This window comes from Talpa occidentalis, unplaced genomic scaffold (assembly GCF_014898055.3).
Source record: "Talpa occidentalis isolate TD23 unplaced genomic scaffold, MPIMG_talOcc4v2.1 talOcc4.4, whole genome shotgun sequence".
NCBI classification, from domain to species: Eukaryota; Metazoa; Chordata; class Mammalia; order Eulipotyphla; family Talpidae; genus Talpa; species Talpa occidentalis.
In genome coordinates, this window is record NW_023604295.1 from 104,749,217 (window position 1) to 104,775,872 (window position 26,656).

Below are 26,656 nucleotides of genomic sequence, written 5' to 3' on the forward strand. Positions count from 1 at the left end.
GGACCAGGAAAAAGAATAACAATAAGAAAGAAAATAACAAAATCAACAAACAACTATGAACCAGAGACACTCTATGGGGGTTTGGGGGGTGGGGAAAGGAGGGGTTGGGTTCAAAATAAGGGGGTTGTAATTGTATGGGGAATATACAAATAAAATTTTAATTAAAAAAAGAATAAAAGAAAAAAAGACTGGTTGAGGTGTTTTTTAAATGAAACTAAGTTTTGTTTTATTCAAATGTTATTGTGTGGTTTTATATTCAATGTATATTAATTTTATATGTACATTACATACAAATATATATGTATATATGTGCACACAAATGTGTGTATATATGTACATATCTCCTGTATTTAAATTGATATTATGATCACTGAGTTTTCTAACTATATTTATTAAAAGTTTTTTCTGATATATACATTAATCTCTGAGGTTAAATTTTACTAATTACCTTTCTTGTTATCATGACCTCATTTAGTCTGTTTATGTGAAAATGGGCATAATAGTAGTATTCTCTTAATTTATGATCATATAACTATTATATTTAAAATTACTTATCCTAAAGCCTACGAGAACATGTATATGATAGCTACTTTAATTATGTTAATGTTTATTTAAGTGCCCTTGTTGTACACCCTTGCTAGTGTTTTGACAGTAGAGGACTCCCCCTCCCTCCCAGGTATGGTCAAAGCAGGACACCCACCACCAAATCACCTATAGTTCTTTATTGTGTCCACCTTTCTCCCTTCCTTCTCTGTGGCTTACTGAGTTTAACTATATTCTAAACACTGTTTTAGATACTATAAAAATTTAAATATAGCATAATCCTAAAGGATGTATTGTTTCATTATTAAAGGACCCATGATTCTTTTATTTTCAGTTTTACTTCTTTACTTGATGTCAACTTATTTGATAACCTAATCATTTGTAATTTTGTTCCCATATATCATAAATCTCACCTGACTTCTTATTTATTTTCCTTATGTCAATGTTCATAATATATTAATTACATCTATCTAGTCATTGGCTCAAATTCTCCAATATTCTTGTTTATACCTGAGGGGAATCTTGTACTGTCAAAATACTTAGAAGGAATAAGATAAATACTGGATGGTATCATTGCAATATGGAATATAAAATAACTAAACTAAGAGTCAGATAAAGACAACTTTAAAAACTACCTTTTGATTGCTGCCTGCAGAACTGAAGTACAAAGGAAAGGAAGAGCTAGGGGAGGGCTAAGAACCAAGAGGAAAAGAAGTACAGTGGACTGTGGTGATGAGTTATGGTGATTTAGTGGTGGGTGCACTACAGTGGTAATACCTGATGGGGTATTACCTCAATTAAAATCAAATTAATTAATAAAAATGTTTTTCTTTTGATAATTACTATAAGTATGAATTTTATGCACTAAGGATATAATCTCTAATTTCTAAATAAATTTTACTGCTATTGTGAGAATTCTTCCATTTAAAGTATTTAATTTTCTTTTTTAAACTTCCAAACGGGGGCCTCCCGGGTGGTGTAGCTGTTGGCGCTGGGCTGAGAAGCTGCCTGCAGCCTCTGCAAAGCCGGTTCTAATCCGGCTGCCGGCGAGGGTCCCACATGGTGCTCAGACCTCTCCTGCTGTGCCCGCTGCTCCCCTCAGCAGTGTACATCAGTCCTTCTGCCTGTTCTGCTCCCCACTCTGGCTCTGGTGAATTCCCTCACCCTCCCATGCTTCTGACTGTACCCAATGCTTGTATAAATTTAAAAAATATATATATATATATTAAAAAAAAAATTCCAAATGGTTTCCTTAAAACTTTTTCATATAATGAAAGATCATAGTGAAATTAACTCCTAACTATGTTGTGTTGATATTCAAAAATTTTTTGTTAGATGGGATAAGATTTCTAATTTTATAAATCATTGCCCCAGGCTTTCTTTTCTTTTTTTTTTTTTTTAAGATTTATTTATTTATTTATTTATACAAGAACCAAGGTACAGGCCAGATGCGAGGGAGGGTGAGAGGATTCACCAGAGACAGAGTGGGAACAGAACAGGCATACTGACGAAATACACTGCTGAAGAGATCAGTGGGTGCGAAAGGAGAGGTCTGCCTTACCATGTGGGACTCTCGTAGGCCTCCAGGATCCAACCAGCACGCTGCAGAGGCTGCAGACAGCTTCACAGCGCTGCACTCAACCACCTGCGCCACCAGAGGAGGCCTGGCTTTATTTTCTTGATGCTTAGTCATTTTACTATTTGTCTGCACTTGTATTTCCCTTCCACAACCATCTTAGCATTAGGTACTTGTGATATTTTTTTAAATTTTCTTCAGAAAGAACCCTTTCTTCATACTGTCTTTGTGTTAGATAGCAACAAAATAGGCTATGAATGAGTAAATCTTCAACCAAATTGACCTGCAGTGCTTCACAACCACTTATGGTTAACTGTACCTTAAATTGCTCCAGTAGACAACTGCAGTACTCAATGGAAGAAAAATACTGACCCTTCACCATATCACTCTCTGGCATATTTAACATATGCTCAGGCTCAGGGAAATTTATAAAGATTTTTAAAATCTATTTTACAAAGTGCACAAACTAAGTATATACACACACAAAAGGGACAAATTGTTATGCCAGTTGTCATAAAAACCCATGTATTCATTACGTTACCATATACCACTTCTTGGTCATACCCTAGGTCTCAACATATTTCTTTTGTCCAGGATCCTCATTAATCAAACTGTCACAGAAACAGAGCATGTCTGGGTATTTAACAAAAGTGGAATATATAAAGATAGTAAGGATTGCTACAATTCCACTCTTCTTAGAAAACTGCACTTTTTTTTAGTGCCATGTTTGATAAGATTTTCCAAAGTTTCACTATCTCTAGTAATATGAATTAGTTCAGTATCTACTCAATACAAGGACTTGAAATATGTCACTTGATTAAAAAAGATGTGGAGGATGGAATGTCTGATAGGAGAGTATTAAGGGCATAGAGTGTGCACAGTTCGTTTAGCATGGCGCTGTGATAAGGGGTCTGTTTAATACATCTGTTAATTTACATGCATGTGTCATTTTACTTTGTCTTTCTAAATACTTAAATATATTTAAACAAATTTATTCCTTTGTGTCTGATGAGTGACTCATTTAGTAAGACACTCCACACTTGAGATGACTTTGGCAATGTTGGGTGTTGACATTTTAACTAATAATACATAAATAAAAAATGACAAGTTAGCTTAAGTTCTAAATACTTTTGCTTATCTTATTGCTAGGGAGCAAACAAAATTAATTATTTAAACATTTTCTGTGAGTGAGTTATATGGAATTAATGATGTTGCTAGAGGTAGGGATAAAGATACAGATCATTTAATTGTGGATATTAGATCTCAATAACTTTTTCAAAATGCAGATAGTGTATACTTCTGAGGTCCTAAAGCAAATTGTAGAGTAAGAAAACATGATCCCTGCAAAAATAAAGATAGCTTTTCAGCACTAAGATTTAATTAAATGGTGATAAATTCACAAATGGGATAGCACTTAATAAGAATTAAGGCTTTGCCTATCCTACTGTTATACATAGAAACAAAGTTTTAATAAATATGTTAAAACCTTACAAACCAAAATCTTTCCATTGTGGGGTAATGACTCCAAATTTTGTTTACCTTTATTCATAAATCTTTTACTTTTACTGAGGTAATATTTGTCTAAAATACAGTATAGGTTTCAGGGAAACATTTTCTCACCTCTGTGACTGTATATATCATATCATGCCTATCACCAAATGTCAAATCACAATCCACCATCAATCTGTTGGCTACCTTTACCCAGAACCTCCCCACTCCTTTCACTCTCGTATCCACCAACATTCAACAACATTCTCATGTTGTTGTCAGATAAGAACTACTTGTTTTTGTTTTATTTGTTCAATTGATTTATTTTTTGCTTTATACACCACAGATTAATGAAGTTATATGGTATTTATCTTATGACTTGTGTTACTTATTATAATCCCCTCAAGTACATTTACATTGTCTCAAATGGCAAGATTACTTGTACTTTTAATAGCCAAGTAGTATCTGTTGTGTATGTATACCATATTTTCTTTATCCATTCATCCATTGTTGGGCACTTGTATTGCTTCCATGTCTTGACTGAGAATAGTGCTGTAATATTATGAATCTTTTTTTTTTAATTTTATTTATACAAGCACTGGGTACAGTCAGAAGGGCGGGAGGGTGAGATAATTCATCAGAGCCAGAGCAGGGAGCAGAATAGGCAGAAGGACTGAAGTACACTGCTGAGGGGAGCAGCGGGCAGCAGGAGAGGTCTGCGTGCCATGTGGGACCATCGCCTGGCAGCCGGGGATCAAACTGGCGCTTCAGAGGCTGCAGACAGCTTGCAACCCAGCGTTCAACCACTGCGCCACCAGGAAGGCCCTATGAATCTTTTTAAAGATTTATTTATTTACGTACATATATATTCACATAGATGTGTGTATGCATTTATGTGTGTGTAAAAAAAAAAAAAGATTTATTTATTTATGCAAACAAGAACTGGGGGGCAGGGCCAGAGGTGCGGGAGGTAAGAGGATTCACCAGAGACAGAATGGTGAGCAGAACAGGTAGGCTGACCAAAATACACTGTGGAGGGGAGCAGCGGGTTGGACTGGAGAGGTCTGCTGTGTCAGGTGGGTTAGCAACCTTGCAGGGGATAGAACTCATGGTGCAGTGGCTGCGGTTAGCTTCGTAGTGCTGAAACTTAACCTCTTGCACCACCAGGGAGGCCCAATATTATAAATCTTTTTGTAGAAATTCACTAAAATTAGTGATCATCTGTTTCCTTGTTCATTGCTGAACTTACTAAAATGGACTTTATTGTGTCTCCAAGAATTCATCAATCTTCTTAATATTTATGCATATTTATGCTAATTATAATTAAATTAGATCTACTTTTTTTTTTAAGATGTATTTATTTATGCATACAAGAACTGGGGTACAGGCCAGAGGCATGGGGTGAGAGGATTCACCAGAGACAGAGTGGGGAGCAGAACAGGCAGATTGATGAAATACACTGCTGAGGGGAGCAGCAGGCGAGACAGGAGAGGTCTGCTGCGCCATGTGGGTCACCTCCCTGGCTGGGATCAAATTCGTGCTGCAGTGGTTGTGGATAGCTTCATGGGTTGAGTCTTAACCCCTTGTGCCACCAGGGAGGCCGCCAGATTTACTTTTTCTAAGTTTCCCAAACTAAATTTGAGTGGATCAATAATATTTAATCTGTGTTGAATTAAAGTTCTAAAATACTAATCCTCCCTCCCTGCCTCTCTTCCTCCTTCCCTCCCTGCTGCCTTTCCTGCCTACCTTCCTTCCATTTTTTGCTATAACGTTGTTTTTCATCCTTGTTTGTATATTAGAATTATAGGCTGTCTCCCCTTAGGTGTTATTACCACATCACACTCACTGATTTCCCTCTAACAAGTGGTCAGAGACAAATGTGATAAATACTTTGCAGTCAGGGTACTAATCTGAATGGTCACTGGAAAAGAATGAAGCAGGGGAAAGCCATGGCCTATTTTCTGCTGATAACTGGTGGGCACAGGATTTTGCCTTTCACTTCCTTGAGTAGAGTGCAGAGGCCTAGGTGTGGACTGGAGAAGAGGTACACAGACGGGGTAGCTAGGTAGAACTGACATCTGGTTGAGTCTCCTGGTGACTCTAAATGAGTTTTACTTAATCCTTGCCATCTCTTTTCTATTATCAAATATGCATATGAATTTCCAAAATATATATAGCCTTCTCCCAACTCCACTCAGGCATGATAAAATAGAAATGTGGGTAAATAAACGTATGCTGAATTATGAGTCTTTCATGATTTCCCACGACCCTTATGCACTATATAGTTTATTATAGTGCCTATGAAGGTCGTTCTGCTGAAAATAGAAATAAAATACTAGAAATTATTTATTCAGTAAATATTTATTATGTATTTATATGAGTCAGGCATAGTTTGTCTGTGGAAATAAATATGTGAATGGAATATAATCAATCATTAAAACATAGCCTATATATACAAAGGAAGTGAAGAATTTTATCCAATTCATGAAACACAGATGAAACCATGTGCATATTATTTTATTGTGAGATTAGAAGGTTGCATATCATTCCAATTTATTATTGAATGTAGTATGTTTTTGTTATTTTAATCTACATAATTGTTGCATTAATGTGATAATATAGAAGATAAATAAAACTTTAAATATATATGACACTTGTATATGAGAACAGAAATAGTGGTAATTTGTTTTTTTTTTTTTAAATTAATAACCATTTCTCAAATGCACTAGCATGATTTTCAGACTTTTACTATCAATTTAGTAATTGAATCCTCACTTAAATATTTCTTCTGGAAATTGGAATTTAATTTTTAAAATATTTTATTAAAATAATATTGATTTATAAAACTGGATATGACTCAGAAATATAGGGACTGAAGTATGTTAATCCTTATTATTTATTTTCATACGGAATTATTTTGGTGATGATGGGCAATCTAATTATTATAAGTGATTCATCATTTTTTATCCTTCACATCACTTTCTTACATTGACAGGATCACATTACTTTCTTATGTGTGTCCTAAACTCAAAATTAGGGAACAAGAAGTTATGTGTCAAGTAGCAACTGCATTCTTGGTGTATGTGTGTACTCTGTTATTTAGACTACAACAGTTCTTACCCTGAAGTTGGACTCCAGTCAAAGAACTTGCACTGATCTGTGTCCTATTGCCCTCTAATCTATCTGTATTGTTATAAGTCTATTGTTATAAGGATTGTAAGGAACAGGTGCATGAAAGCATTCCTAGCAAGTGTGTTCAAGTCACTATTCAAGTGACTGCATGTTTGAATTCATCACAGGGACACAAAATAAGTTTCTAGAAGAATTTCATTTGGTAGTGTTTGATAGGAACAGATACAAACAATGGCAAAATTTAATACTGCATGGATTCCATGTTCTGTAGTTGTTGTTGTCAAGGAGATAGACCTCAGAAATGAAGGTGGAATGACAAATTTGTTTAGTCAGATCTTATCAAATACCTGTGCTATTAGTGATGACAAAATATTCATTTATTCAATAAATGTTTTGATCTCCTACTGGTTCTATATAAGGGTATATAAGGGTTCTATATAAGGGCATTATTGCCATAAATAACCCAAAGTCCCTATCATCTTGCAGCCTCTGTTCTATTGAAAGTGGTGGAAAATAAACTGATAAATAGTTGGTGTTGGGTGGAGATAAGTTCTATGAATGAAAATATGCCCAGGAGAGTGAAAAAAATGGGATGAAGGGGTGCTTTAGTGAAAATAAAATGATATTGAGTAAAGAACATACTTTCCAATGGCCCATGGAACCCTGCCTCTCCTTGTTTCTTTGGCTTATGCAGACCTTCCATCTTTGATCTTGCCTCCCTGCTAGACCCAGAAGAGGACAGTCAAAAGTTTTTTAATGCTAGGATAAGGGAGTGAAAATTTGTTTGTCTAGATTTTATTGATCTTCACAAAGTCATCTTTATTAAATTTATTTAAGGCAGACAGTTCTAAATTAAAACATGTTCTCTATGAATTGCCTCTTGTTCCTATCTCCAAAAGTGAGATAATATAAAACAGATCAAATTTCCTTGGAGTCCATTGTACATTAGAAAATTTTACATCAAAACAAATATGGCTATACAATACATCATTTAAATTAATGCAAAATGTAACTAACATTGTCAAAATGGGGAGAAAAAGAGAGATAACTTTCAATAGACTAAGTATTTTGAAATTGGTTTGTAACATTTTTCATAACCAGTGGTGTTTTCCAATTAATCACCAAGACTATGGAAACCATACTCCATCACCCTTATTCTTATTAAAATGTTTTTCTATTTGCTTGTACAATAAAGTTCAATGATACTTGTTTTCTCTGATTTTCTTTCTTACTATTGTTCTTCAAACATGTTTTGCTATTGATCTGTATTGTTTTAAATAGTGTAGGCTCTCCATTTGCCCAATTAAACTCTCCAGCTGTGTTTCTAGCAAATTTGTTATACCTTAAAGGTTTTTTCTTTTCTCATGCTGTGTATGTATAGCCGTGCTTCCCAACAGGCTTCTGCTTGCAATCTTAGTGAAAAGGGTCCCCATAACTATTTAGGTTGTTTTATTTCTTGATGGTGATATGTCTCTATGTGGGCAGACTTCTCTGTCTCCTTCAAAATTGCTTTAATGGCTAGATTTTTCTATTTGGGTCACACAAGGGATCTGAGAATTGAGTTAGTTGGATGTTAGGAAACTAAAACCACATCTGTATCTAAATACATGCTCAAAACTGTGACTGAGTTTTCATCCAATTAAATACTGAGGAAATATTTCCTATATGAAAGTATTTATTTTAGAGTGGATGACATGTAAAATAATGTAAGTCTGACTGTGAGTTACTGAAAAAAATCTATCCTTAAATATCCATATTTTTTAAAGCTTTTATTCATCTGGGAATGTGTTTCCCTTTTAATGCCTATTCAGATTTTTTCTTTTCTGTCAGACTTGGCTATAATTCTCTTCTATTTCCCATCTCAAGAGGCACCCCATTCAACTCAAATATCTTTCATCATTTTTGAAATTCAGTTGCTAGGCTGCTTCTTTTCCAGGTTGTAAAACCTGACTACAGCATTTTCCATAAACTAACTGGAAAATTTTTTTTCTAGATGGACATTTTTCTTAAATTGCAACTTTTAACTACTATCATGTTGAAATGTGCTTTTGAGGATTAAGTATCATAGACAGGGAAAGGTTTAAATCGCCATGGTTAGTGAACTTTACTGTATTGTTTTCAATCTCTCAACGTTAGTAGGTGTTTAGAGACTCATTTTCTGGGAACAGAAAACAAAATGCCTTTCTACTGTGTAAAGTTTACACCATATAATTTAGACCCTTGAAGCATTTTCTTTTTAAAATTATATTTAGGTCATGATTTTAAAAACTAATTCCAATAAAAAATACTTATACCACCCTGGAGAAGGAGATCACTAGTTAAGGAGTCAATGATAAATTTTTGAAGAGAGTATTTTTACCTTTTAAAATGAAAAGAGCACTTTAACATTCCGCTTTTCAACTCCTGTATTGCTCTTATATAAGTCAATGTAATATTCACTTAAGAGTGGAGGAAACTGGGGCAGAGAAAGTCTAAGTGACTTTCCTTGGGACACAAAGAATGGCCTGGCTTAGACTGCAGCTTGAAACATGAATCTGAGACTGCATATTATCAACTATGTCCCATTCCTTGTCTAAGTAAATAACAGACTGTTGTAGTCTTAAATCTAACATGATCAACATTTAATGAGCAGTGACACCAACATGACTTACCACTTTTCCTAGAAAATCAATCATTCCCAGTGAGGAAGTTAGCGGTTTTCAGAAACAAGATTCAATTTTTATGGGCACAAAGATATTGTATATTGCTACTTGAGTATTCCCAGTGCTAGCTCCATAATCAGAAATTAAAAGCAGTTCCCCAAATTATGCAGTTTACGGTCCAGGAGATATATACTTCTCTTTCATATTCATCTTTTTTGTAACAGGGAACATAGACAACATGTCTGAGTAGAGATTAGGTGCTTGATTTATATTTTAATATTAAGAATTAAATAATGAGTGAGGTAAGCAAATAACTTCTATTTATCTACAGTCTTTGTGCTTACTTGTCTGCATTATATATAGCGTTTATATGAGTAGTATAAAGTTGAGCGTAATATATATTAAAATCAATTATATAACTTCTGATAAAAAATAGTTTCTCTTTTAAAATTGGGACTGATAATAAGTTGTCAGTTGAACTAACTTTCTGATTTTTTTCAAGTTATTAATCAATCTTTTTTTGTTCTTGACAAAAGTCAGATTTAAAGAACAAAAATATTGTTTCACAATTTACCTCCAGACTTCTCATTTTCACTGCTATTTTAAAATTGTTTAAATACCTTTCCTATTAGACTCACAAGGATACAAATATGTGACAGTCCTCCTTAATCATCCTCTCAACAGTGTTTCTTCTTTATAAAACAAAACAAGGCATTCCTTTAATAATTATAATTTTTACTCTTAGTTTAGCCAATAATAATTTACAAGAATTATCTTATGCATTGTGATCGTCCTTCACCTCTTCATTTCTTCATCTATCCTCACAAATATTTGTAGAGGGCAATTTTTTGGTAGATTTTCTGATCTATCCAGAAAAATGCAACATATAATTATATTCACACACACCCTTCTTCCTCATTTCCCAATTTTAGAAAATAAATAATAAAAATTTACCAAATGGGAAAGACTATTGGTATGAAAGGATGTTACTTATATATAATAGCATTCCAGGGCTTAGACATGGAAATCCAAATGGAGCAACAATGGGTAATGCAACCTCTGAATAATTGTGCTAAGGGGGAGTCTTGGTGCCACATGTCCTGGAGCCAAACACCTGCAGCCTAAAACCAGAGTATAGCTATTTTCAGTTCTGTATTTGCTAATGTGAGTCAGAGTGCTACTGAAATAAGAATGAAAACTATTCTCATTAGATTATGATAACTGTAATTTACTTACATTGCCCCCACTCTGTGGAGTCCAACTCCCTGACTGATCTTTGTCATTGTTGATATTTCTTCAACCACTACAATTCCAAGGAAGCATAACTCATTTCTGATAGCAGCTTTGTCACTTCCATTACTGGCCCCATATTAAGTGTTCTCATTCATTTTCCATTCTCTATCTCATATCCTTCACACAGACTTGTACTGACACCTGATTTATTACTGTAACACCAGACTCCATGTTCTCAAACTGAAATCCCATTCACTTTGCTCTTCTTTACCTTTCAAAAATTGGTATACTTACACTCTCCGCTCTAATTAGGTCTTCAAAGATCTCTTTTGCCTCTCTTCTCAGATGACTGTCATTTTAGTCCCATCTTAAGTGATACATTTTGGGGAAGCAGCCCCTTTCAGTCATTTTTAAAGTAGTCCCTGAATTATTTTATGGTGGCTATTACCTTTATACCATCTACCTCTTTTATAAAGTATTTTGTTATACGATGTGACTATTTTACTATCGTAATTATCGTCTTTAGAGTATGTTACTATTTGGTGTGTTATTTTTATTTGCTTATTGTGTTTTCCCCAAATATGTGAAATTCACAGGCAGAATAACCTTGAACCCTGCCTGCATAGTTGACACTAAATATTTTATCAAATGAAAACCCACTTCAGCTGAGACTTTCAGTGGATGCCCTACGAGGAGTATTTTTATAAACATATTCAAATGATGATGTTAACCAGCTTGGAATATTTAGCACATTAGTCCGGGCTTAGTGCTTTATACTGTTGCAGTGAGTAAAAGCAAATGGATTCTGCTACTCAGGTTAAAATATCCTTCCATTCAGCTTGGTAGGCATCACAAGAATTCTCCAAGCCAGAATATTACTAGTCACCCATGTGTGGATCATTAGAGATTGCTTCATTCTCTTCTGGTGTTTATATACTATGTTATTAAAGTTACTTAAAAAAATGATCCTTTCTGAAAACCAGATTTCCATACCTTTGGAGAAAATGTTAAAAAATTCACAAGGTCTAATTCTATTTGGCTATACATCTTTCATTTCATCTCATAACATCTTATAAATTTTATTCACACTGTCAGAAGTTTGAAGGTATGTTTCATTATGAAGAAAGTGTAAAGTCAAAATTTAATACAGCCTTTCCCTGAATTCCGTGGGTGTCCAAGTAAATACATTTTCCTTAAAGTAAATGCTGATAACCCTCTCTATCCAGAAAGCCAAAGACTTCCTTAGTATTAAATAACTGCGTTTTAGAATTTATTTGACTGTAATGAGTGCTTTGTAAACATTTGTACAAATACTTTTTAGTGTGATATAGAATTGCAAAACTAAGATGAAATGGGTCCTAACTACTTTAAGTAGCTAGGAAGAGTATATAGAACCTTAAAAACCAATTAACTGTAAAAAAAAAGGGGGGGGCTTTTGAGGATGTCAAATTTATATTGAGGATGTAGATAGGATTAATGCAGAAAAAACATCTAGTAGAGTGATATTTTCTCTTAGGAAATCATGATCATCTCTCAGGAAATTGACAGTTATTCAGAAGAATCTCTGCAATTATACATTTGTTTGCTAGATCTTTAGGATGACAATAAGCACTTAGTGAAAAAAATGTTTTATGTTATTTATAGGATTCTCATAATTCCAAGGGAACCAAGATATTTCACTATATATTTATTCCCTAAAAATGTATAAAAAATTAACATTTTAGGTAAAGGTTGCAAAAGTTCCAAATTTGGAAAGGTTGCAAAAGTTTCAAATGTAGGGTAATTTGCTTAACCTCTTACAGTTGTAAGTTCTTACTCTTCAGTTTTTGTGATCTTAAAAAACACAGCTCTTTGAAAGTTAAGAAAAAAGGTATTTAAAAAATTAAACCCTGTTATCTTTTTCCATCTTGCATAATACCTTGAAGTATTTTTTAATGGAGAAGGTATATAAGACAATAATTTTTAACTCATTTAAAAATACTATTGAGTTTCTTGAGATATTAAAAAAAAAATCTAAAAAAATAAGGTAAAATTAATCGACTTAAATATTTTTTCTTCACAACCTTTTCTCTTGGTCTTTTATCATTCCATTTACTTTTTTAAATTGTTAAAGGCATTTGATATATTTACCACCCCCCCTCCCCCGGCATGTAAATCTCAGCTTCATGTCAAATTAGGATTTGTGGAAATAGAATATTCTACAAACAGTATAAGTCACATGAAGTTTGCTTTAATATATTAAAAACAATGCATGTTCTGAATAGCCACAGCATTTCATTTGTGACATGTACAAGGAAAGGTCTCCTGCTTGCCAGTCAGGTATATTCAAGCTCCTGCACTCTCCTCTCTTTCCCTATCTCTTTGTTCTTTTCTATTCTCAGGCTCTTCCCTGTTCTTCCTTCTAATGTAATAGTTCCCCTAATGTCTTTTATACTCTTATTATATTATATTCTCTACTTTATAATCAGAATCACTCTCAAAACTATAATATCTCCACTAATATTCTTTTTTTTTTGTAATTACTTTTTATAGAATAAATACAAAGAGGGGAATATGTGAATATTGTGGCATTCTCTAAAATAAAATTAACAACTGATCTAGGGCCTCCCTCATGGAACAGGGTCTCCACTAATATTCTTAAAGTGAATTACCATTATATGTTGTCACCTGTTATAACACTGAAGGTACACATCTTTTATTTATTTGTTTGTTTGTTTATTTATTTGTTGTTTGTTTGTTTATTTATTTATTGTTTGTTTGTTTATTTATACAAGCACTGGGTACAGTCGGAAGCCCGGGAGGGTGAGAGAATTCACCAGAGTCAGAGCAGGGAGCAGAGCAGGCAGAAGACCGAAGTACACTGCTGAGGGGAGCAGCAGGCGGCAGGAGAGGTCTGCGCGCCATGTGGGACCCTCCTCCGGTGGCCGGGGAGCAGCCGGGGATCGAACCGGCGCTGCAGAGGCTGCGGGCAGCTTCGCAACCCAGCGCTCAACTGCTGCGCCTCCGGGGAGGCCCGGTACATATCTTTTAATGGGTGATCTAGCTCGCCTTCAAATTCTAATCTAATTAAAGATTATAGTCCACTGTCAAGGAAATATTAGCTATTAATTTAAATTTATATAATGACCATAAACAGATAATTCTTCATATTATTAAAAAATACTCTTTATCATTACTATTGGTACTTCTAACTCACTTGACATCTTTATTTAACTTGTACAACTTTTACTGTATGAAGTATAAAAACTTGGCAACATATTTATCAATACATGAGTACAATCTGAAAGTATGGCTTTATAATAAAACAAAAATGGGGGCCTCCCTGGTGGCCCAGGCGGTTGAGCGCAGCACTGCAAAGCTGTCCGCAGCCCCTGCAGAGGTGGTTTGATCCCCGCAGGCCTTGGAGCAACCCACATGCGAGCAGACCTCTCCTGTCTCGCTGCTGCTCCCTTCAGCAGTGTATTTCGTCAGTCTGCCTGTTCTGTTCCCCACTCTATCTCCTCTCACCCTCCCGCGCATCTGGCTTATACTCTGGCTCTTGTGCAAATAAAATAAATCTTAAAAAAAAAAAATTAAAACAAAAATGGAAAAAAGCTAACTAAGGACATTTATGCATTTCTCATTAGGTTCATTTATTTGTATTGTATATATTAGGTAATTTTAACTCTTTCTTAATTTTTTTTATTTTATTATATATATATTTTTACATCATTTTCATTTTTGCACAATGTATGCATTTTCATCTTGGTTATATTCCCCATTCAATTCCCACCCTCTTATTTTGACCCTACTCCCTCTTTCTCCCTTTCCCTCCCCGTAGTGTGTCTCTGGTTTATAGTTGCCTGTTGATTTTGATTTTTACTTTATTATAATTAGTCTTTTTCCTGGTTCCTTATGTAGGTTTTCTAAATTCCTGCTATGAGTGAGACCATCCAGTATTTTTCTTTTTCTTTCTGGCTTATTTCACTGAGCATGATCCCTTCCAGTTCCATCCATGTTGCTGCAAATTGTATGAGTTTATTTTTTTTTATTGCTGAGTAATATTCCATTGTTTTTTATTGATATTTTTACTTTAATATAATTTATTTGACATTTCTGTCAGTGAATTGATTCCTTTACTGACATACTTAAGGAAGGCAATCTTAGAAAAACCTTAAGAGAAATAAATGGAATAATATCCCATATATCATATTTTTAAAACATGGCTATTTTCATGCTTGATATAATAAATGCTATTCTGAAAATTATCCACCCAGCAGATAATTCTTTGATTTTTTATACATATTTCTAGATTGTATCAGGACAGTAAACACTCTTTTTTGAAAAAAACAATATGGAGCCTAAATGTTTCTTTACCAAAGACGACTACTCCCTTCCCTTATGAGACTTCCTCTTATTTCATTATACTGTGTTATAAAATGATGCTGTAGTATATACACTGTTGAATTAGATATCAGTTGTTTTCTAACTCATAAAACAAAAATAACCAAGTTTCTAAATTAAAATTTTTATTATTTATATCTATGAAATCCTAAATGAAAATATACTTTCTTTCCATAGTCTCTTGCAAATACATTGGCATTTTTTATTGAAACATACCCTAAACATCTTATATCCATATATCGTAAACACACAGAAAAACCTACTGACATAGTTGGACTCTGTCCAACGAACAGGTGAGACCTATTCCGAGAGAAAACTAGACATGTGTGGAGGCTATGGCCACTAGAAGAAGAGTCTTCTGAGACTCTTGAGACGAAATTCTGTTATTGAGTTCAGAAAAACCTGGCTAAAAATAATATAACTCATATATACCACAATTAGTTAAATGCTCTAAAATAAAAAAAATTGGTGGGGGCCTTGCTAGTGTCATAAGGGTTAAGTCTCAGAACTATGAAGCAATCTGTAGCCACTATAGTATGAGTTCGAGTCCTGGCCAGTGAGCCAACCCACATGGCACAGCCAACCTCTCCTGTCTAAACCTCTGCTCCCCTCTGCAGTGTATTTCAGTTAATCTGTCTGTTCTGTGCCCCACTCTGTTCTTGTGAATACTCTCACCCTCCCTGCACCTCTGGCCTACACCCAAGCTCTTGTATACATAAATAAAGAAATCTTTAAAAAATATAAAAACATAAAAAAAGATGATAATGATTTGAAGCATTTTAATTAAATTAATAATTAGTTTCCATTATACAGAAATAATTGTTTGAGAGTTCAGTACCCACTGTTCTTAGGTATGTTCTATGTATTGATTTAAAAAATAATCATTGGTTTTATTTTTGAATGCTTTTTTTTCTTTTTCTTCTCTTTTCTTTCTTTTTTTTTTTTTTTTTTTTCCAGATGACACGAGAACAATATATACTGGCAACACAACAGAATAACCTGCCAAGGGCTGAGAATGCACAACTTTACCCAGTGGGAATTTATGGATGGCGAAAGAGGTGCTTATACTTCTTTGTCCTTCTGCTGTTGGTTACCATGATTGTTAACTTAGCCATGACAATATGGATATTGAAAGTTATGAATTTCACTGTGGTAAGTACTGCTATGATTTTACATTTATTGCTTTGGTTCAGAGATAATATAGCTATGTTATTTTTATTTTTCTAGTTGAAATTATCCACCTCAAATGTTGCAAGTATGCTTTTAAACTCAGGGCTGTCATCTTTTAAGACTGATTTCAACGTATTTATTCTTAGCATATATATGATATTGCTACCTGTTATCTACATGTGAGAAATTTTGATCAGGGACAGCATAGCCCATTGATTCATTAGAAAATCAGAAAACATTTAAACAATAAGAACAAACTATTGCTTCTTATATATGCCAAGCAGAAATGAGTTTATTTTTACAGATGACATTTAATATTAGAATTCATTTTAGAAATTTAAAATTCCTTTAAAATATTTAGTATAAAGAACATTTAACTCTATAGCCCTCTATATATGTTTAATATATAACATACTGCATAATCAACTCTAAATCCTGAAATTTCTCCTGAGCTGTATGCATGAACCAATATCGGGTAATTGTTAGCAGGAGGTGATCTCATTATTTCAGAGCATAAATGAAGCAAATAGACATAAATCAGAAATTATATTCTTCTTTTTTGAAGATGAATAATAGCAAAATTGTTATGTAATTCATGAAATCATTTTACTGCAGTTGATTGACTATATAAAATGAACCTAGAGCATGGCTTATCTGGGAGAGACTAGCTACTTTTAGCAAAGTCTAATTTAACTCATGTTATGTTTTCTGGCAAAATTCTTAAATTTCTCTACCCTGCCCTAAATCTCTGTGGCCTTTGCGTACAGATCTAAGATGTCATCCTATCCAAGCAGGTATCTTTCCCTTGCTGACAAGATTGTTATTATCCTTTAGAAATCTGCATCCTCACAGACCAGTGTAATGCTATCTAAAAACACTGATCTTCTTACAGTGGATGGCATTTTTTTTTTAACTCTGCTGCATATTGGGTTAGCAAGACAAGTGTCTTTCTGACCTCACTGATACCTAATTCTAAGTTGAAACAGAATCTCAGAAGGGAAAATGAGCCCAGCATCTGTTCACAGAGTAGAACACCACAGATTTGTGCAGGAGTCTGGGACGGCAGGTACCATAACCTTCCAGAGAGGAAAGCTATAACAGTGCAGAGCATGATAAAATAGCATATGCTCATGGAGATAAATGAGCTGAGCAAGGGCTCCATTTTTTTTTAATACAGTACAAAATTTGAAGGATATTCATGATAAAAAGAACTAAAAACAAAGAAAGGACAGGCAGAACTCACTATGGTCCATGATTAGAGGAACTAATAGCATCCTAGAGATGGATAAGTGTGCAGAGCCAGATTAAGTCCTTTGAGACTGTGGGTGATTTGAAGTGGAGTTGAGGGATAGAAAGAAAATTAATGCTTTGTGCTTTGTGCTACTATGGTAATGCCTTTGAACCATTCCTTTGTCCCAAGAGTTGCCTCAGTACTTCTCTCCCCACCTCCCAATCTCATTTGAGAATATTTTGGCGCAAATGTCATTAACTCTACCCACAGACTTTCTGTTCTTCCGAGTTCTGTCCTACCTTCTCTGAGTAGTTTCAGAGCTTCATTAAAGATCAGTTTCTCACATAGTAAGTCAATATGTATGTCCTTTTGAATCTCTTATGCTGTGCTGTTCTATCAGACAAATATATAGATTCTCACTGCAACTTTTCAACCTCATTTTTCTTAACTTGAAAAAAAAATAATTAAGGAAGTAAAGAATGGAATTTTCTCCAGGTTTTACAATCTAAAGCATTCAATTTCCTCTATCAAAAGGTGTCCATCAAAATATTCTGAAAGATGTGACCAATTTGGCCAATTCAGTGACTTTTGATTCTATCCAATGACCAGGCCACAAAAGTTTTCAGATTCAAGCCATGTAAACTTCTCAAGCATATTTAAATTAATTAAGAAAATACACCCTAATGCATAATTACATGGCTGCATGCATCAGGCTCCCAATACCTTGCTGCATGCTGAGGCCAAGGTTGGATAAGCCATTCAAGGGAAATAATTAAAACAATCACCTTTGTCCTCAGGTTCCACACAAGCCCCTGGGTTTCTGTCACCTATGGAGCTATCTAATTTGAACCTCAGCTGGTCAAAATGTAAATGTCAACATATTCTTGGGGATAATGAAAAGAAGGCTATTTCCATAGGAGCCAAGCTGTTTATTTTTTATTTTGAGCATATATTTCTATTTTTTTCTAACACATTTTCAGTTTTTTATAATCAAAAAAGAAGTGTGTTTTTCCTTCAGTCATTTAATTATTTGTGTGGAGGTAAAACTAATGGAAAGATAAAGTTGTAATTATCTTAGGCATATACTCTTTGTAAGAGAACACAATCTCTATCTCAATGCAGTAACTTTAGCTCCTGAATACTACACGTCAGATTAAGTTGTATGTACTTGAAAGAGTATAAAATAATTTGTAATCCTCTTACATTAGAGCAGTAAAAAATCAATTTTATGTTTCACTACTACATTATGATTATATTATATCTAGAGTGAACCAAAACCCATTTTTAGCCAAACTATAGTAAGAAGTAGTAAATGATGTGTAAATTGTTTGGTGAGTATTATTGATCTGTACAAAATGTATTTCACTTTCATTATAACTGTTGCCATCCAATACATAAAAATATGTGGCTGTCAAGATCTTTTATTTGAGCAAACCAGGCATGTTATTATTGTCAAAATATTGTGTTTTCAGCACAGCAAGGTTGATTGCCAACCTGTTTTATGATACTTCTTAGAGTCCATCATTATCTGTATGGTTGATATGACCTTATTCTGTTTCTTATTCTGTGGAAAATAAATTTACCTGCTATTAAGATACCCTGTTGCAGGGAATCAAGAAAAAGGAAATGAGTTTATACTACAGGGTGAATGACTTAGAATAGATACAAACAGTAATTTCCTGGTTCTGAGAGTTGATAAGTATAGGAATGAGTTGAGAAGAGATATTGAAAGTTCATTCTTCCAAGATCAATATAACCCAATTACATATTTTTGTTGGTATATTGCTGTTGCTTGGTTCATTTAATATCTTTGTGGTTCAATATAAATATCTAGTAGATTTATCAAACCCAGGCATTGTGCTGAGGCAATATTCTTTGCTTGTTTGAAGTACTAATTCTATGTAAATTAGTTCTATAATTGAAATTTAATATAATAAAGTAGCCATTTTAACCACAAGAGTTCTAAGTAAAAATTGGTAGCATCCAGCTTAATATTAGTAGATATGTTGACAAGTTTGCAAAAGAAAAAATGGAAACGTAAGTGCCATGTATTAAGCAAAGTATTAAAACAATTATGTTGTGGCTGAGAAATCAAGAATACCCACATGTGTATAATAATTGAAGCAATTGATTAATTGAACAAATTGGAAAATAAAATTCCTAGAGAAGTGTATGATTAGTGGCATGGATGTTTATTGAAAGGCAGTAGCACAAGAAGTAGGATTGAATATTATAGTGTTTTAGCATTGAAAAGGAACTGGAGAATTTTTAATTCAGCCATCCACATATTGCAAGTGGTCAAACCACAATATTTCCTCCATTTTCTCACTGGATATCTCCTTAAACCCTCCTCAGGATGACAGATAAACCATTCCATCCAATCACTGGATAGTTTTATTGTAATATTTTGTAGCAGTTTTCCTTTATTGAACTTTAAACATGAGATTCTAGTTCTGGTCTTTCAATCCAAAATGATTTACTAATTAAGTCCAGATTATGTTATAATATACATATATACACCTATACATGCATGTATGGGTGTATATACACATACATTGCTTACATGAATATACATATGCAAGCAATGGATATATATTTTCAAAGGTGATGATTTTTTTAATATCTAAAAATCAGAATATATTAGAGATTCTTATGCAGTCATTTTGGTTTCTTTAGCTGCCTCTGTCATTCTTCATTTAAGATATTATATAACATGCTTACAAAACTATGAATTATTTTGAGAGAGCTTACTGTTTACAGCTATGGACCATACAGTTATTGATGCATTTCACCATATTTTCTTTTCCTTTAGGATATGATTTTAAAGTTGAGTGTACACATATTACTGTATTCAGTCTTCAGCTTTCTAACTTTCTTAAAATCATATTTTTAAGTTAATTTTTTGTGGGATGTGATTTAACATGTTTTCTAAGTTTTAAAACCTGTGTTCTTTCAATATCTTTGTAAATGTGATATCATATTTCCCATCCCATTCTTATAATTATTTAGTTTTTTTTAATCTTCATCATTAACTCAGTGACATATTATAAAGTCACTATTGATCTACTTAAAATGTATAAAGTGTATTTGCTATCATTTGTTAACAAGTTCATCCTAAAACTTTGTTAGTCTTTAATAGTCCTGTTATTTAGAATGAACTTTTCTTGTATTCAGTCAGTTTTTCTATTGATCAAAACTTTGTCACCCCAAATGCACCTTCATTCTTACCCCAAATCAATAGATATGTATAAACATGTGAGGCTTAACTATGAAATAATCATGTTTAATTCATTCTCCACCTTAGCATGTTCATCACAAAATAGTTTATCTATATATGGCCTTGCTTATAATATGTTTCCCTTCTCACAGAATGAATTTAAGCTCCACAAAGCAGAGAGTTTTTGTCACTTTTTCTACCACTGTAGTCCCAAGGCAGGGAACAGTGCCTGCCATATAATTAGCCCTCGATAAGTACTAGAATATCCTTCTTTGACATTACCTACAATAAAAAACAGTTGTAATTTAGCCTCTTCTAATTATTGAAGTTTACTAGGAAGAATTAATGGAAAGACTGCCAGTTATTCCAGATCCCTCTGTTGTTATTAAGGCCTCATAGACACAGGAGATAGTCCCTGACCTATGAAGTTGTATTTATTAGTATCTACATTGAAAATGAAGGTTTATGTTCTAAAAACCAAGTTTAATAGTCCCCATTAACAGTATTTAATAAGTTACACATTCTAGGGAGATAGAGCCAATCTTAATTTGCTATCACAAGCAAGGACCCTAAGATAATCTTACATACCAATAATTGTAGCTGCACAAGTACTAGAATTTCTCTAAGTCCTCGAATCTAAAGTATATGTCTAGTAATATTGGCCTTTATTGGTTTTTCTCTAAAGTAATTGGATGGGCGTGTCCTACAACCTTTGATTTGTAAAGGTTCCATTTATTCATATTAACTCCTTATCTCTTTTTTTTATTCCCCATCTCCTTTCTTCTTAACAGAGAATTACTAATTAAATTGGTGACTCTTAAGCCACAATTCTGACCTCCTATCTAGCTTATGAAGATCCTCCCTATTTATTGGCTTATTTACTCATTTGTTTGTTTAGGTTTCCTTTTCAGACAGGTGTATTCCTATAACTTTTTTATTCATATCTGATCTCTATGTTTCGGCTTGCTATGTCATATTAGATATGTAATTATGGTTCATCTTAATATATACCTCTTCTTGTCTATCAAAATTTTCCTGGTCCCTTTAAGACCCTCATGCTCTACTGACTGACGTAACCAGACTAGGCTTTCTTCCTGGTCCCTTCAGTGTTCGAATTTCTCAATAATGGAATCCATTCTTATTGTTTTTTTCTATCTTGGTATCTTGTTCAGGCACAATGCAGGGGATATATTATTTTTAGTTGAATATAATTTTAAAGTTTTTAGCATCAATTTCAGTAAAAAAAGCTTAGAATTTAATGTTTTAAGTTTTTCACTTGTTATCTCAGTTAAACTCTTAGATTATAATCAAGGGACACTGGGGGCATCCTACCAAATGGGGCCCATGCTCTAAAGGGCCCTACCATCCCTGCACATAAATGTGTCTACTTCTAATACTGTAATTTCAAGTTTTCAGGCCTAGTCTCCCAGTTAGGAATAGATCCCAGGCTGCAGTGGCAGTGCTGAGTCCCAGCAACTAGACCACCACGGGCTGGTGTCTCATGAAGCCACAGCAGTCTGACCGTCAGGCAAGCAAGTGAGAAGATGCAAATTTGTTTAGAGAAAGAGAATGTTTATTGAGGAGAAAAGACATAGAAATAAAGTGGGACTCCGAGGGCAGTGGAATCAGGCCACGGAGGGCCAAGAAAGCTGAAATGGACTCATGCATTGGGGAACATATACATTTTCCCCCTAATTATTCTAAAGCACCTTCGGTCTTTTTGTGATTGGTTAGTTCTCAGTGGTCTCACTCACTGGCCTACTGTCTCTGTTCCCAGAACTAAGGCTCTGTATCCCAGCCCTTATATAAGAGCCCTTTTTCTTTGTCATCCTTGTCCAGGAATGTCCTGTTGCCCTTAGTCCTGGCATGTTTGATTAGTCCCCTTTGGAATTCGTCGCCCTTGTCTCTGAAGCCCTCCTTAGTCCTCCGAGGCTTTTCCTGTTCTATTCTGACCCTGTGGGTGCTCTGCTTGGCCTGTGACTCATTTCTGTGTCTCCTTCACAGTAGTGCCAGAGTGCAAATCAGGCCATAGGAATAAGAGTTGTGTTTTCTTCCCACCTGGTTTCTGTATTACATAGCTTCATGTGGTCTTTCAATTCTATCCAGTTATTACCAGGAACTAGTCTAAGATCAAAACATGTAAGTCAGCCATGGGAACATGGCACTTTTCTTGAAAAAAAAAAAAAAAAAAAAACAAACAAAGCAAAAAAACTGCTTTAGATTTCAATTGTTTTCCATTTTTTATGTTGTGGACTTTTAAAACTTTTATCTGAAATCTTTCTGTCTCCCATTAAGAGAGGACATTTCTCAAGTTCTATCACATATTTTAGGCAGTGACCAGCTTACTCTGATTGGAACAGAAGCATCGCACATTTTCTCCCAGAATCCCAAAATGCTTAGGTAAGATAGTTTTATTGGGCCTCCCCTGGTGGCACAGTGGTTGAGCGCTGGGCTGCGAAGCTGCCCACAGCCTCTGCAGCACCGGTTCGATCCCCGGCCACCCGCCAGGGTCCCACATGGAGCGCAGACCTCTCCTGCCATGCCCGCTGCTCCCCTCAGCAGTATATTTCATTGGTCTGTCTGTTCTGTTCCCCGCTCTGGCTCTGGTGAATTCTCTCACCCTCCCGCGCTTCTGATTGTACCCCGGTTCTTGTATAATAAATAAATAAATCTTTGGGGAAAAAAAAAGAATCTCATTAAAAAAAAAGATAGTTTTTCTGTGAAAGTATAGCCCTTTGCCCAGCTAGTTACTAGCTCTGAATAGGCCTCAGTAATCAGTACATTACAATTCCAGTCTTTTGCACAAAAAACCTTGGATTTCATGTAAAATAATTCTTTTGTTATTCTATCTTACCTCATCTTCCTTGGTGCAAGATTCATTGGTAATTAAGAGGTGCCACAGTCTGCCAGTTACTTGTAAGTGACCACCAAACCTCAAATCAAATCAGATCTCTAGAAAAAGGAATCTGACCTTCAAGGATGAGAGAGAACAAAAGGACTTTGTATTTCCTGACATCTCTCCTCTCTTTGGAAGGCACTCTCTACCATTGGGCCTGGACCTATCAGTCACAGTGACACATAACTTCCCCAAACACCTCCTCATTTAGCAATCAAAGTCAATACATATTAAGATTTTTTTTTCTTTTTTAATTATTATTTTTTAAATTTTATATATTTTTACCTCATTTTCCATTTTTGCACAATGTATGCATTTTCATCTTGGTTATAGTCCCCATAAAATCCCCACCCCCCACCCCCCGTTTTGATCCTGTTCCCTCCTCCCTACCCTGTACTGTGTCTCTGGTTTATAGTTGTTTGTTTTTTGTTTTTTTTGTTTTTTTTTTAAATAATAAATTTTATTTTTATATTCCCCCATACAATTGCAAACGCCCCATTCTGACCCCAATCCTTCCCCTCCCGCCCCCACCCCCCAAAAAGTGTCTCTGGTTCATAGTTTTTTGTTGATTTTGATTTTCACTTTCTTATATTCATTTACCTGGTCCCTTATTTAAGTTTTCTAGATTCCTGCTATGAGTGAGACCATCCGGTATTTTTCTTTTTCTTTTTGGCTTATTTCGCTGAGCATGATCCCTTCCAGCGCCATCCATGTTGCTGCAAATTGCATGTGTTTATCTTTTTTGAATGCTGAGTAATATTCCATGGTATATATGTACCACATCTTCTTGATCCAGTCATCTATTTTTGGGCATTTGGGTTTAGTTGTTTGTTGATTTTGATTTTGATTTTGATTTTTACTTTATTATAATTAGTCTTTTTCCTGGTCCCTTATTTAGGTTTTCTAAATTCCTGCTATGAGCATGACCATCTGGTATTTTACTTTTTCTCTCTGGCTTATTTCGCTGAGCATGATCCTTTCCATATGATCCAGCAATTCCACTCCTAGGTATTTACCCAGAGGACACAGACACATTAATTCAAAAGGGCATCTGCACCCCTATGTTTATAGCAGCACTATTTACAATAGCTAAGCTATGGAAACAACCCAAATGCCCAAAAATAGATGATTGGATCAAGAAGATGTGCTACATATGCACAATGGAATATTGCTCAGCAATCAAAAAATATAAACTCATGAAATTTGCAGCAACATGGATGGAGCTGGAAAGGATCATATCAAGATTTTCTAGAGATGTTTGTTCACTCAATTTGGTCTCATGTTTAGGATATGAGACTTTTTGAACCTTTTTTTAATTTATTTATTAATGCATACAAAAGCTCGGGTACAGGCCAGAGGTATGGGGGGTGAGAAAATTCACCAGAGACAGAGTGGGGAACAGAACAGGCGGATTGACTGAAGTAACTGCTGAGGGGAGCAGCGGGCGAGTCAGGAGAGGTTGCTGCACTATGTGGGTTGCTCCCTGGCCAGCCAGGGATTGAACTCGTGCTGCAGAGGCTGCGAATTCCTTCATAGTGAGGTGCTTAACCCTTTGTGCCATCAGGGAGTCCCTCTGAACTTTTTTTTCCAAAGATTTATTTATGTATGCATACAAGAACTGGGTTGTAGGCCAGACATGAGGAGGGTAAGAGGTTTCAGCAGAGACAGAATGGGGAGCAGAATAGGCAGATCTATGGAAATACACTGCTGAGGGTAGCAGTGGATGAGGCAGGAGAGGTCTGCTGTGCCCATGTGAGTCACCTCCCTGGCCAGGGATCAAACTCATGCCACAGTGGCTGGCGATAGCTAAATAGTGCTGAGACCTTAACCTCTGCACCACCAGGGAGGCCCGTTACTTTCTAAACTTAATTTGATTAAAAAAAAAAAAGGCACACTAAAGCAAAATAAGCCTTTGTTAATTATAATCTAATCTATAGTTATTGAAAGATGAAAGAAATCAATAACAGCCATAAGTAGGAAAGGAGAGAAATTTTATTCAAGTAGTTAACAAGCACTAGAGCAGGGGTGCAGGTTTTGTTATTAACCATTAAAGAAATCTGAACCACATGCTTTTCCCAGTATCTTTTCCTCTCAAAACTCCACATATGTATCTGGATCTATTTATTGTGTGTAATAATAATTTAAGAAGATGAAATTAATTCATTTTTATATTCATTTATATTATAAAGCCAGGTTAAAAGCTTGAGTTTCCACTACTGCCAAGGAGGTATTTTCCCATACATAACTGGAGTCAATTGGAATTCCCCCTTAGATTGGTGGGGCTACCCAGACCATCCTAATCTTGCATTAAGTAGTGGTTGATAGACTCTGGCACCAGGCCTTTGGGTTCAGCTGTCTAGCATGCAAAGAAGTCAATGCTATGGCACTGGTTTTGAGAAAAGAAAGAGTTTAATATTGAGGTTAAATAGCAAAGAGACAGGAGGCAAGACTACTAGATGGCTCTCTGATGTGGGCACTAATACTGGGTTTTATGGAAATGGAGGGAGAAAAAAACTAGTAGAGAGGAAGTTATAGACTTGGAAAGGTTTGATTGGTTAATTAGTCACAAATCATTCTATATATGGAGAGGCTTTTCTAGATAAATGGATCTTCCTTGATGATCCTTCTGATTACAGTTTGGGTGGTCCTGTATAAGCTGTAAAAGCTTCTTGGTTCCATGTCAGTGGTTTCTTAATTCAGCTTAAGTTAAATCACATCTGTGCATGCTTGGGTTGTATAACAAGTGTTAAGCTCTGCCTCTTTGGCTGCTTCTGCTAAAGAATAATAGAGGAGTCTGGACCATCAAGGAGAGAGGAGGGGGTCTCACATGATGAGAAGGGAATGACTTCACAGGACAAAAGTGTTGCATTTATATTTGCCTTGCCTTAATATAGGATTTGCTGATGAAAATGTTCCTTCTAAGATGACCCTAATTCTGGGTAGTCTTCATTCTCTAAGATTATAGGTAACAGCAGCAAGCTCCTCAGAGCCTTAACTTAGTTCCAGTGTGTAGGGTAAAAAAAATGCCAGGCTTTTCTGCCCTCCCGCCATCAGGATAGATGACGGAACCCTGTGGTCCTGAATGCATGCCTGATGGCGGGCACCTGGAATAGGGTGTGGGCATATGTAGATGGGATTCACCTGG

The 26,656-nt window shown here is 35.1% G+C and overlaps 1 protein-coding gene across 5 annotated transcripts in view; it reads left to right on the plus strand.

Annotated features, from left to right (window-relative positions):
• The window catches only part of SGCZ (sarcoglycan zeta), an 874,970-nt gene that overhangs the window by 542,667 nt on the left and 305,647 nt on the right, over positions 1 to 26,656 (plus strand). For all 5 annotated transcript variants that reach the window (XM_054700821.1, XM_037525979.2, XM_054700823.1 and 2 more), the window contains one exon: positions 15,955 to 16,149. In XM_054700821.1, coding sequence (XP_054556796.1) covers positions 15,955 to 16,149 — 195 coding nt within the window. The remainder of the gene's footprint in view (positions 1 to 15,954; positions 16,150 to 26,656) is intronic.